This window comes from Danio rerio, chromosome 7 (genome assembly GCF_052040795.2).
Source record: "Danio rerio strain M-AB ecotype USA chromosome 7, GRCz13ab, whole genome shotgun sequence".
NCBI classification, from domain to species: domain Eukaryota; kingdom Metazoa; phylum Chordata; class Actinopteri; order Cypriniformes; family Danionidae; genus Danio; species Danio rerio.
In genome coordinates, this window is record NC_141027.1 from 4,369,910 (window position 1) to 4,384,472 (window position 14,563).

At 36.1% G+C, this 14,563-nt stretch overlaps 2 protein-coding genes across 4 annotated transcripts in view; both read left to right on the forward strand.

Annotated features, from left to right (window-relative positions):
* The window catches only part of si:ch211-225k7.4, a 494,418-nt gene that overhangs the window by 452,191 nt on the left and 27,664 nt on the right, over nt 1–14,563 (forward strand).
* Nucleotides 2,524–5,544, forward strand: si:dkey-83f18.2. 3 transcript variants are annotated; one of them, XM_087258323.1, is made up of 5 exons: nt 2,524–2,708; nt 2,871–2,909; nt 3,002–3,337; nt 3,607–3,941; nt 4,043–5,544. In XM_087258323.1, exons 2-5 carry the CDS (start codon nt 2,873–2,875, stop codon nt 4,049–4,051), a joined length of 717 nt encoding a protein of 238 aa, XP_087114449.1. In that variant the 5' UTR covers nt 2,524–2,708; nt 2,871–2,872; the 3' UTR covers nt 4,052–5,544.

Below are 14,563 nucleotides of genomic sequence, written 5' to 3' on the forward strand. Positions count from 1 at the left end.
ACAGAAAGCGACTCGCATCTGTCTGCAGCAAAAATATATTATAAACGTTCAGAACATCACAGAACATCTGCAGAAGCTGTTCTTGGAGAGGACAAGCAGATATTATCACTGTGTTTGCCCTGACTCAGTCCCGCTTGTCACCAAGGTACAGTAAATGATACACACACACATGAATGAACAATATGAAAATGATAGTTTGTTGTACAGTTGGCGGTTCACATCACCTGGTACGATTGTATTCTCATCAGAAAAGAACCAGAGCTCACATGAACCGTACCCCAGACCAGCTCTTTCAGGCAGACTCATGTATGGTTATTGGGTGCTCACCTGAGTTCAGAAGACACTAGCTAAACATACCGAACTCTAACGTCAAACAAACCCGGGTGCAGACCAAAAGTGCTAGTGTGAGAGCACCATTAGAGTATTATGCTGGCCATCTACATATGCTCAGGGACACAACCTCTGGGTCTTTGTCAGAGGATGTAACTGTAAATTAATATTCTTCAAGTAGACCATCCAAATGCAAAAGAATACATAAAGAATACATCATGTTATATTTAGTGAGTGATTGCCAGAAATCAGCAGGTCCAATATGTTGAGCACTAAGCTTATCCATATGAAGTAGTCTTATTAGCTAGCTTGAAAAATGGAATCAAAGTCAGAAAAAGTCAGACCTGCAGATTTGCTGAATTTTTAATTTTTTTAATTTATTTATTTATTTTTTTTGTTAAATCAAGGACATTCTGGCAAATGTAAATCATGATTTATTTTTTTTTAAAACCAAGATCAGGATTTTCTCACAATTCTGTAGATGTAAAATAAAGGTTAATATGATTAGCCTATTATTATTGTTAATTCTCAAACATATGGTAAAACTACACTAATAATATTAGGCCTGTGTGAAGCTCTACTGTTGCTTAAAATGCTACATTTTGTACAGTCATTATGGTGGACTTGAAGAGATTTTCAATATGTCCTGTTTGTTAATTCACAGTAAAATGACGACATCACAATATAAATAATCTTAATTCTGAAGTTGATTTATTATGTTTAGGACATGTGCTTGTCATCTGTTATTGACAACATTATTAGATCATTTGTTTTCACGGGTAAAATTAGAATTTTGTCATTATCAGATTTCTTCTTGCATTATATTCAACATGATATAGGCTAGGGTTGTTATACTGACACAGTAAACATTTATTTTCATGCACAACACTGTGTTCACTGTGAAAAGAAAAAAAAAAACATATCAAATGCTTGTCTTAATCATAACTGTCCAATGTGATATGATCATTTAAATGATGTGCACAAAGGTTCACTTTTACTTCCGAGTGCGGCTCATGGCTGCCATCACTGTAAGAAAAAACACACACATGCAAATCAAATGTCCCGCACGGCCCTCAAATGATCACTCTGTGCATCAAACTGAACGTTATTTACAACTTCATTACCTGTTATTCACAGCCTTTGCAGCTTCTGTTCACTGAAGTAGGCGTTATGCGTGCACGTGTGCGTTCTTAGAAGTAAACAAACAGCTGGGGGTCAGCTTACATGTGATTTTGCTGGTGCGAAGACATCATTACGTAAAGACAGAAATGACATTTCTGGGTGAATTATACCTTATGAATACAGTATGTGACACTGTTAACAACATTTGAAGGTGTCTATGTTGCTGTGAAGACTTGTGTGTCCGCCTTTACCCTTCTCCCCTGACCTTGAAATATAATTAGCTGAATCGTAGAAAAGCTGAATTAAGATCGTGTGTATGGTCGAATCAAGATCCTGATCTTTTTTGATTAATTGTGCAGACCTAATCTAAATTATCACCTTATACATAAGTATGATGGCTTTTAACCAGGCCCACACAGAATCTGCGTGTGCTGATTTCTGCAGATTTTTAGCATTTAGATTTTCATTGATTCTGTTTATTTACTGGTGTGTGTGTGTGTGTGTGTGTATGTAAATCTATATTTATTCAGTTTTCAATTAATTTCAGTAATATTATTAACTAACATAAATATTTATATGATTTCTTTACAGTGTGTAGAATAATATTTTCTGTCTTTTAGTAAATGTATTATTTGACAACCTTGCTTTTTTTTACCAAATAAAATAGATCTAATTGGATTTGCATTGTAAACATTAAATGAAAGTTAATAAGGTATCACTTTTTATTTAAAATATTAAGGTTTTAGTTATGATACTCCCAAAATCATGTGCATAAACCCACAGATTTTCAACAATATTCTGCGCAGAAAGTGTCTGCAGATTCTGTCTTTACTTTTAACTGATTAATTTGAATTACCTCAAAATCTTTGCAGTAACTTACATTTTCATAAAAAAAGAAAAATGTCACACCAAATCACCTGTTGATGATGTTATTTCAAACATTTAAATCGTCATACGAGTAGGTTGACTTGTTTATTACTTAAAATAGTTTGCATTTTAAAAGGTTATCTAATATTATAATAAAAAACAGACACTGGACTTACTATTTCATTCAAATTAGTATACTTCCAGGGAAATACAGAAAACAATATGCAAATGCACCTGAATGTGGAAAAAACTGAACAAGGCCTTTGTTTGAGTAATAAGCAAATGATGTGACGAGCTGAATGATGGATGAGAGCAGATATAGAATAATCACATGGTCTGACGCTGCAGACAGAAACATCAGACTGAGGACAGAAACACACCAGCTCCAAGTGAGAACAACACACATTCATTCATTCAATCAAAAATTTTCAGAAATTTAACAATTACATTAATGATTGTGATTTTTTTTCCTGATAATTTTTAATGCATTCATGTTTTACTCAGAAATGAATATCAGAGTTATTTTTCATCTCAATGTGTTTCTTCCTCAGAAATGGCTCAGACTCTATATTTCCCTCTTCTCCTCATTGGTGAGTGTGTTTGTAGTTTTATTTATGGTTTATAGTTTCATTAGGTTTGACTCTGTTCTGAATAGCATTAAAGCAAAGTGTCTCTTTCACAGCTCTCTGCTCCATATCTGAATGTGTTCAGCGTCAGTATCACTTTATAAATGAGAGGAAGACCTGGACTGAAGCTCAGAGATACTGCAGAGAGAAATACACAGATCTGGCCACTGTTGACAACATGAACGACATGATCCAGCTGATGAAGAGTGTGAATAATGAACGTGTCTGGATTGGTCTGCAGAGGAAATGGCAGTGGTCTTCAGGTGATCCTGCACTCTTTTTGAACTGGGCAAATCAACAACCAGATGGCAGAGATGAGTGTGCTTTTATGAGAAATGGAGAGTGGTATGATGGAGCATGTAGTGACTCCTGGTTCTTCGTATGCTACAACAGTGAGTACAAACGCTTATAAAAAACTGTCATTTAACACAGATTTCAAAGGAGATGTAAATATGAGCGTATAATTTTTGTAAATTAAGTGTAAATGCAACTTTTCAAGTCAAATCCACTTTGTATCTTATAGAAATATTGTTGACTATATCAACCCATTGTTTTAGTAACAGACATGATGATTTCATCGTTGTTCCTGTTCACATTTTAACTATAAAGCATAGTAGGGATGAATCATGGTATCATTCATTTGTTTAATTTTTAATTTAAGCGAGCAGAGGACTGGTGTTTGTCAATCAGAAGATGAACTGGAGAGCTGCTCAGAGTTACTGCAGACAGAATCACATTGATCTGGTCAGTGTGAGGAACCAGAATGAGAATCAACAGCTGGAGAAGTTCATTAATGACAGAAACTCATCTGGATCTGCAGTCTGGATCGGTCTGTTCAGAGACTCATGGCAGTGGTCAGATCAGAGCAACTATTCATTCAGTTACTGGAATACTGGAGACCCAAATAATTACGGAGGGAATGAAAACTGCACAATGCTATTAGAGAACACTCAGGGCCATTGGGCAGACGTCACTTGTGACCGTCAGTTTTCTTTTGTGTGTCATAAAGGTGAGCAGATCCCCAAACACACTCAATCCATCATCAGCTCCAGATCTCTTGACTCTTTCCATGCCAGTGTTTTTAAAAAGATTGCCAGCATTTATGATGAGTTTTTTTTCTCTGGAATTTTTCTCATAGGAATATATGATCATATATAACAATAAAGCACCAAGAGTCTGTTTTAAAAAAAAAAAAAATTCCCCCCATTGAATGCAGGTAGTTTAATCAAAAATGCAACATTTTCTGACAAAAACTAAGAAAAGGGAGTACATTTTTAAGAAGTATAATACACATGCATAAATGTGTTTTAGTGAGCAAGTGCATGTGTGTGTGTAAACTCTTTCACATTTCTAACCTCATGCAAATCAACACGGTGGATCATTTCACTGTGGTAACTGATGAAGCTGTAAATAAGCCAAAGGAAGCTTGTATAACTAATTTTTACACGCAACCTGACTTTCACTTTCTCTGATTTATTTTTCACTTCCAAGAGACTCTGAAGTCCTGTAACTGCATTAGGGCTTCCCGTACAATATTGTCAATGGCAGTGAAAGTGTTAAAGTTGACTCTACATGTCTGACATGACAAATTCCTCCACAGTGTTTGTTCTGCATGTTGTTGTTGATCAGTCTCTCTCTAGTTTCTGCTTTGTTTTGTGTCCAGATAAACTGATTGTGATCCAGCAGAATCTGTCGTGGTCTGAAGCTCTGAGATACTGCAGACAGAATCATGTGGATCTGGTCTCGGTTCAGTCAGTGGAGATGCAGCGTCGTGTGATGAACGTGGTTAAACTGGCATCTACTGAGGCGGTGTGGTTGGGTTTACACAACTACTGCAGCATGAACATGTGGCTCTGGCTGAGTGGAGACATGGTGTGCTATCAGAACTGGGCTCCAGGGAACGGCAGCACACCGGAAAACTGCAAACTGGAGAACAGAAAAGGAGCAGTTCAGTCTGGAGGAAATCAGACCTGGATCAGCCTTCCTGAATCTCACAGACTCAACTTCATCTGCACTAACTACTGAGAATAAAAGACTTGTATATGTTTGTTAAAAAATATATGCATATAATAAATATATATATATATGCATATACAAAATGCTTTATTGGACTGTTTTTTTTATATAATTTAATGTGTTTATTTCAACTGTATAATTAAAAATTCTGTAAGTTAACACATTCAAATGTTATTCTATGAAAAAGTGGTTTAAAACATTTAACAAAGACAGTTGAGTGAAATTTCAGTCAATTGGAAACTAAAAATAACAGTTCAATATTGTGACTTGTGCATACTGAACACTTAAAAGATTAAAGTAAACAAGTCTTGTGCAGTGACTTCTTGTTTTTCTGGTGGTTTGTGAACTTCTCACTGCTGTGTTTTTGGCATATCTTTACAGTTGATTAGTTTAAAAAGTGATTGTGTGCATCAAACTTTTAATATAACTCTTGCATGTCTTCAATTACAATACAATTTAGTTTTTAGAGTGTACGAGTAAAAGTTGTTTAAAACAATCTTGCAGCATGTATGCAGTGTTCAACCTTTCCACACTGAATGTTCAACCTCAGCTCAAATAAAGATTTGAACAAGTCTAACAATTACTGCATTGGCTCCCTATTAAATATTGTATCCATTAAAACATTTTATTGACTACCTACCAAGCCGGCTTATCTCCACAGCACTCTCGCACAAACATCTGTTAAAACTTTATTTCATGATACAATTTGCACTAGTTCTGTTCAGTACTCGTGTTAGATTGAATCAGATTTGATCATTTTTGGATTGAACTGTTTGTTGGGGCATCGGATCACACGTGTTCAAAAGCTTATACTTAAAAGCTTATATTATAATCAACATGCATTTAGTGTACTATATCTAGTACCACAAAATGCATGTGGCTGAGCAAAATGAAATTTAATCAATCATGTTGTTTTACATTATTATACAAAAAGGCAATCGGTTTCGGATAGAATCCGACTCTTATAATTCACTGAAGGGAGCTGACTCCTAGAACCGAGCCGTCTCGACTTGCAAACAACGCCTGGCTCCCTTCACCAGGCAACGCAGAATGCCTGCGTTGTGAAGTTGTCGTGGGCTCATTCAAACAGATTTATTGGTAAATTAAGTGTTGAAATGCCCAATTCTTTAAGTTTATTGTTTTTAAACAATATTGTTTATTGTTTGATGTCCAGTTGTTTGAAAGTATGCTGTTTTTGAAAACATCAAAGTCATTGTTAAGATTATCTATATATTTAAATGTACACTTTTTAGTGTGTATTATATGATGTATTGTCTAATATGAGATTGTTGTTAATCTGTTTTGTGGCTCCACACTAATTTGAGCTAAATTGAATATTTTTTTACTCAATCCATACTTGAGTTTAATTTAAAAAATTGCTTGTAATCTGTTACCTTAATATTGTTGTGTAGATATAGCATATTATTTTTAGAGCTGATGAACAGGCTCCACAAAATTTGTTAAACTTAAATAAAAACATTGAGTAGTTTTCATTAACTTTGTGTTGGTTTATCTGTTCAATTAAATTAGTATTTTTGTTTAAACTTAATTATTTCCAGATTATCAAAATCAACTGTAGGCAGTAGATCGTAGCACAGTTCGGGAAGCAGACACACTCTGTCAAACCTCTTGGCCAGCACCATGATGCGGACATACTGGGGCGTTGTTTTTCAACATGTCAATGTTTATGAATAAATTACACCAACAAGAATACTTGACAAACTGGACATCTGTTTAAAGATACAACGCTCAAGCAGCCATTGCAGCTAGTTGTGTTTCAATTGGCAGCTTATAAAGAATGTATTTGCTAAATTTGTGTTAGCTGTACAGAAAAAGCCTATTAGATATGGAGTACATATTATCAGATTTTGAGTTCATATCATCGTAGTAACAGCACACACACACACACACACACACACTGTTGTGTAACAGTTTTTCCTGTCACTATTTGAGTATGTTACTACCTGTAGAAACTAGCTCAACCATTAGGGGGCGATCTAGGTATCGAGTCCTCAACCTGCTTACAAGTAGGTAGAGAAGAAGCAATAGACAGGAAGTATTGTGCTCAGCACATGGAATGGCTTCTTCACTTCGCTGTCATTTGTTGGTGCTCTCATTTGAGGAACATTTTTGTTCTTAAAATCAGATGTTAGTAGGCCTGTTATTTGTATATATTTTGGTTTTGTATATGTGTTTTGTGTGGTGTTGCAAGGTGTTGATTGTATGTTTGTTTATATGCAGAGGGTTTTTGTAAGCACTTTAAGACCTCAAAACAGGACCTGGACAAAAAAAGGACAATCCATCTTCATATATCCAGACTTTCTTTAATCCACTTACCCTTTGATTCCATGGCCAACCCTTGATGAACTGTTTTGCTGAAACCGATGTTTCATGTGTTTCACTTAAGGACTGACGGTATCTTTTTTGCTTGCTCTAAAAACTGGTTTAATTTGGAAAGACTGTTATCAAATGCTCATATATATTCATAAGAGATCTTTAATCTGTAAGAACGGTCTTTAAACCACAGCGGTTCGAACTGTAGTTCTGCCGAGTGACTAAAAAGTGATCAGCATGATGGTAAAAAACTGTACATTTCTAGTCAAACCATTCTTCTGCAAACTCATACCAAAAACAGAAATAAGGGCAGTATTAATAGCTATAAATGTGGGAGAGCGTTGATATTATGTGATTGTATTGTATTGCTGTATGGAACAATTAAGTCTTGATGTTAAATCAAAAGTAATTCACAAATACTTGAAAATGAGATGATTTAATGACAATAATTCTCTGTTTACAACTGAATTAATCACAAAATACTGTATAAAATGATAAAATATGAAATGATAAAACATATGGTATAAATTGTACCCAGCTTAAATGTAAAATTAAAGTTACCAGAGGTAGAAGGAGAGACACAGAGGGAGGGAGAGAGAGACAAAGAGAGCAGGCCCAAAAGCCTGATTGCAGTAGAGTCAGAGAAGATAGACTAAAGAGGAGGAGAAGCAGGCCAGGAAAAGAGCCAGAGCTCGAGTTTACCAACTATTTTGTATATTTCTTGACCATGTGACTAAAGACATTCAAACTGACCAATCAACATGTGAGCACACCATAAAACCCCCAAAGTCCACACAACAGGCCCTGATCTTATCAGTATCTGCCTTTGTAGTTCGTATGGACCTTCTCGAGTCAAAAAGCATGTTTTGTCATATAAACAAATGCATATGATAATTTAGCTTCTTACAAAACTTTAACTCTGCTGATCATGTCATATCCCTGGTGTGTTCCAGAAATATTTATTTTTGTAGTCATATACATTTTTTCTAAATACACATGACTCTCTGAAAGTTTCTTTTGTGGTCTCTTCTTTAATGTATCTTCGAAAAAGTAGTTGTTACAGCTGTACATCACGATTTATTTTGAAAGGTAAGAGTCCACAGAAAAACATAATATTAAGCACATTTAGTCCACCAACACAATAGTGTTGAATTATGGATGGTTATTCATTTGTTCATGTCACCATGTCTGCCGGAGACCTCCTTTACCATGTTACTTACACATGAAAAAAGTCGATGACATAGCTTACAGTGTTACAGATGAAATGAGACAACAAACTGAATAAAAAGTCAAAGTTATAGTTACTAAAATCTAAAAGCAGTCGAGTGTTTTGACCTTCTGCATATGCTGCATTGCTATTGATCTGTCACAGTACTTCCTACTTCCAGTAGTTTGACTGATGGAGAATTTAGCCAATGGCTGCATGATATATATGAACATCTATTGATCGTTGGTGGTGTTATTGCACTCTTTTTGCTGTCACTGGCTCAGTGACCTGTCAAACATTATGTGATGAGATGCGCCTGCCCCTACACAAGTGGTCCTGTTTACAAAAAAAAGTAAAGAAACAAATCTGAAGGTAAAGTTATATAATCAACAGCAAGAACAGGTATCAGAAATTATACTTTTAGGGATGTGGCTAGATAATAGACGTACATGGAACAAACATATTAAAAGGATGGAAGATAAAGGCAAAAGTTCTGGCAGACAGGTTGGCTTTAAAAACTATATAGATATTACACTGACTAGACCAGTGTTGGATTATGGCTGTGTAGTGTACAGTTCAGGAGCAAAGACTCATCGAGAGAAGTTAGAAAGAAGCCAAGCTCAAGCATTAAGGATTTGTTGTTGGGCATTTTGATCATCACCTGTTTCAGCTCTTCAAGTTGAAGTGGGAGAAATGCCTCTTAGTTTAAGAAGGAAACAGTTAACGGCAGTTTATTGGGTAAATCTAATGGGTCAGGAGGAGTCTCACACTACATCAAAGGTCCTAGAAATGTTGGGAGTATAGAAAAAGTGAATGCAATAGTTTTGGGTGGATAGTGGAGTTTAGTATATTTAGTAGAGGAAGTAAACATTAAAGGGTCATAGGCTCTATGTTGACTATCCAAGCGCAGGGCACAAAAGTATTAAGGGCATGTTCACTTTTTTTTTTACATATATTTGTATATACTTTTTTGTGTGTGTGTGTGTGTGTGTGTGTGTGTGTGTGTATATATATATATATATATATATATATATATATATATATATATATAGTAGCGAGGCAGAGGGAAAACAGCGACACAGTTGGATAAGTTTCAACAAGTCCCCGGAGGGTGCTTTATTTACAAAGTGAAGGGTGTGCAAACAGTGCTCTTCTTCGAGGTGAGGTGCTCTGGTGCTCCGGGAAGTAGGTGAAGGACAGTGAGTAGTTGGGTGTGGGATCGTCACAAGCTGGAGTCTGCTGTGGAGAGACAGAGAGACAAGCATTAGCGCAGGAAGTAATTAGTTGAATGAAGCTCGTCTTCTTCTGGCGTGGGCTTGGTTTATATGCCTCTCCGCTTGATGACGTCCAGCTGTGAGCGATCCTGTGCTGATGATGGTCCAGCTGGGTTGGATTAGCGACCAGGGCGACGTAGCATGTGTGTGCTTGTTACAATATATATATATATATATATATATATATGTATATATATATATATATATATGTGTGTATGTATGTACTGTATGTATGTATATATCACAGTAAAGCAGCGTACCAGATCTTGTTTTATTTTGCTATAACCACATGATCTTTGACACCTGTAAGGACCTATCTAAAACCCCTATGACACAACTAACATTATGGGTGAAGCTATAATGTGTGTAAGCCTTTTCTAGAGCATCTGAAAATAAATATTTTATTTATTAGTATTTACTTTAAGGGCGATACGGTGGCCTCACAGCAAGAAGGCCACAGGTTGGAGTCTCGGCCTGGTCCAGTTGGCATTTCTTTGTGGAGTCTGCATGTTCTCTTCGTGTTGGCATGGGTTTCCTCCGGGTGCTCTGGTTTCCCCCACAGTCCAAACACATGCGCTATAGGTGAATTGGATGAGCTAAACTGGCCGTAGTGTACAGTATGTGTGTAAATCAGTGTGTATGGATGTTTCCCAGTACTGAGGTGTAGCTGGAAGACATACTGTATGCTGAATAAGTTGAAGGTTCATTCCATTGTGGCGACCCCTGATGAATAAAGGGACTAAGCCGAAGGAATTGAATGAATGAATTTAATTTGTTTCCATTTCCGAATGTGATTAATTTAAGTTGATAAATTTTGACCAGATTTCTAATTAGTAATGGATTACATTCATCTATAATGAATATAGCATTTACAGCATCTCATCCTTATATTTAATTGTTCATTGTTTAGCTGGAGTGACTTAGTGTGACTTTCACACTTGGTTCATTTGCCTGGACCATACCAAAGTTCCATTGCCCCCCCTGCCACCTTCTTGATTGGTTTGTGTTCACGCTGTCTTTTTTCCTTCTAAAACCTGCTACACTTGCATCATTGAGCTGCCGTTGTGTGTACAGCTACTGCTAGTTGATGGACATGAAAGCAGAGCCCCAAAATGGAAAGACGTAAACACATCGCGGTTGTTCTGCTTTTACTGAATCTTTTGATTTTGGAAATACGGAAAGCGACTCGCATCTGTCTGCAGCAAACATATATTATAAACGTTCAGAACATCACAGAACATCTGCAGAAGCTGTTCTTGGAGAAGACAAGCAGACATTATCACTGTGTTTGCCCTGGCTCAATCCCGCTTGTCACCAAGCTACAGTAAATGATACACAGACTCCCACACACACATGAATAAGCATTATGAAAACGATAGCTTGTTGTACATTCGGCGGTTCACATCCGTTACCTGGTAAGATTGCATTCTCATCAGAAGTGAATCGGAATTCACGTGAACCCTAACCCAGACCACCTCTTTCAGGCGGACCCGTGTATGGTTATTGGGTGCTCACCTGAGTTCAGAAGACACTAGCTAAACGTACCAAACTCTGACATCAAATGAACACGGGTGCAGACCAAAAGTGCCAGTGTGAAAGCACCATTAGAGTATTATGCTGGCCATCTACATATGCTCAGGGACACAACCTCTGGGTCTTAGTCAGAGGATGTAACTGTAAATTAATATTCTTCAAGCAGAGCACCCAAATGCTTGCTCGTGCATGAAGAATACACTATGTAAAATCTTGTTTTAAGTCAGTGATTGCCAGAAATCAGATGGTCCGCTATGTTGTGCAATAAGCGTTAAGGCTGAGATCAAAACACGGGAAACCAAGACCAGGGGTCCGTTCTTCGTACGTGGATTACTCAGTTAGCTGGATTTGGATATTGACGATTTGACACGATCCAGGATCGTTTCGTTCTTCAAAGCTGATCCGAGAGTTGTTGTCATGGCAACAGTTCTGCTAGGTCAAACCTGATGGGGAGCAGGTTCAATTCATATAAACAGGATTAGATCGGCCCAGTTCAAGCAAAGATAATACAGAAAGTATGTTCTGAATTCTGATATTTTCTTACAGTAGTAGTTATATACACTTGGGAAAATGGTACATATTTTTAAACTATATATATATAAAGTTATAGTCATTAATAAAATAAATAAAGTTATACATATTAATAAAATGTATGGAATCTGCACCCTCGAAATGAAAGTACAAAGACTGGTGCAAAGAGAAAACTTATTGATATGAACTTTTTAGATCGCTTTAGTACAAATTGTGTATAATAGAAATGCACAATATGTGACTTTTTTAAAGCAATAATACATTAATGCAGTCATAAACATGTTTTGATAGTTAATATTCCGGTGATTTGATGCTTCACAAAAGTTGCAGACGCCTTTACCAATATGAAAATGCTTTTGTAAACAACCAGTTATTCTTTACACCGATTAAAAAATGGCTACTATTATAAAGAAAATCTTTTCTAAATGTAGAACTAAATACATTGATTTGCATTGAAATACATGATGAATACACCTGACATATGAAAGTGTAAAGCCTGCAGCTCACAACAAATGTGGAAAGTTCTTGCGTGTCATATTTAACAAGCCGTTTACTGCTAATTTGATGTAATTTTGCTCACATGGATAATTGAATATTAATCAGATGATGTCATTATGCTGCTGTGCCGTCAGCCAATCGTTGCATTGCTGATCATGATTTCGAGGATCGATAGATCTGTCCTTCACAACACACGCAGCGATCTCAGATCAGTTCATCCAGACATTCTAATCTGATTCGCGAACTTGTTTGAAGAACCAAATTAGCGAGAGATCAGTTATCAAGATTAAAAGATCCGGGATCTGCCAAATAATCTTAGATCATTTAAGCGAGGTACTGGGGTCCGTTCTTCGTACGTGGATTACTCAGTTAGCTGGATTTGGATATTGACGATTTGACACGATCCAAGATTGTTTCGTTCTTCAAAGCTGATCCGAGAGTTGTTGTCATGACAACAGTTCTGGTAGATCAAACCTGATCGGGAGCAGGTTCAATTCATAAAAACAGGATTAGATCGGCTCAGTTCAAGCAAAGATAATAGAGAAAGTATGTACCGAATTCTGATATTTTCTTACAGTAGTAGTTATATACACTTGGGAAAATGGTAAATATTTTTAAACTATGTATATAGAGTTATAGTTAATAATAAAATAAATAAAGTTATACATATTAATAAAACTTATGCAATCTGCACCCTCGAAATGAAAGTAAAAAGACTGCCACCTGTTGGTGCAAAGAGAAAACTTATTGATATGAACTTTTTAGATCGCTTTAGTACAAATTGTGTATAATAAAAATTGACAATATGTGACTTTTTATAATACATTTATGCAGTCATAAATATGTTTTGACAGTTAATATGCCAGTGATTATGCTTTACAAAAGTTGCAGACGCCTTTACCAATATCAAAATGCTTTTGTAAACATCCGAATAAAAAAACGGCTACTGTAATAAAGAAAATCTTTTCTAAATGTAGAACTAAATACATTGATTTGCATTGAAATACATGATAAATACTCTTGACACATGAAAGTGTAAAGCCTGCAGCTCACAACAAATGTGGAAGGTTATTGCGTGTCATATTTAACAAACCGGTTACTGCTAATTTGATGTAATTTTGCTCACATGGATAATTGAATATTAATCAGATGATGTCATTACGCTGCTGTGCCGTCAGCCAATCGTTGCATTGCTGATCATGATTTCGAGGATCGATAGATCTGTCCTTCACAACACACGCAGTGATCTCAGATCAGTTCATCCAGACATTCTAATCTGATTTGCGAACTTGTTTGAAGAACCAAATTAGCGAGAGATCAGTTATCAAGATTAAAAGATCCAGGATCTGCCAAATCATCTTAGATCATTTAAGCAAGGTACGAAGAACGGACCCCAGGATAACGCGTTGTAATGTCACCTTACAGATAAACAAGACTTGGCAACATGTGTGTGGAACAAAGGGGTATAACTAGTCCAAATAATCATTGTGTGAGTGGCTTCAGCTGTGAGAGTGCAATCAGTGTGGATCTGGAACCGGTTGTGTGTTTGTGTGGCCTGACTGGGTGTTGTAGTCAATAACATGGCAGATATGTAGTTCAATGAGTGTGAATGTTTACCAGTGACATCTGGTGGTTGTTCGCTGGTGAACATGACAATAACCATCTAAATTAGGGCTGCATGATTCTGACAAAAATGTGAATGACAATTTTGTTTGCTTAAAATCAAGATCAGGATTTTCTTACGATTTAGTAGATATAAAATAAAGGGTTATATGAAAAGCCTATTATTATTGTTTATTCTCAAACATGGTAAAACAACACTAATAATATTAGGCCTGTGTGTAGCTCTACTGTTGCTTAAAATGCAACATTTTGTACAGTCATTATGGTGGACTTGAACAGACTTTCAACATATCCTGTTTGTTAATTCACAGTAAAATGATGACATCAGAATACAAATAATCGTAATTCTGAAGTTGATTTATTATGTTTAGGACATGTGCTTGTCATCTGTTATTAACAACATTATTAGATCATTTGTTTTCACTGGTAAAATTACAATTTTGTCATTATCAGATTTCTTCTTGCATCATATTCAACATTATATATAGGCTAGGGTTGTTATACTGACACAGTAAACATTTATTTTCATGCACAACACTTTGTGTTCGCTATGAAAAAAAAAAAAAAAAAAATCAAATGCTTGTCTTAATCATAACTGTCCA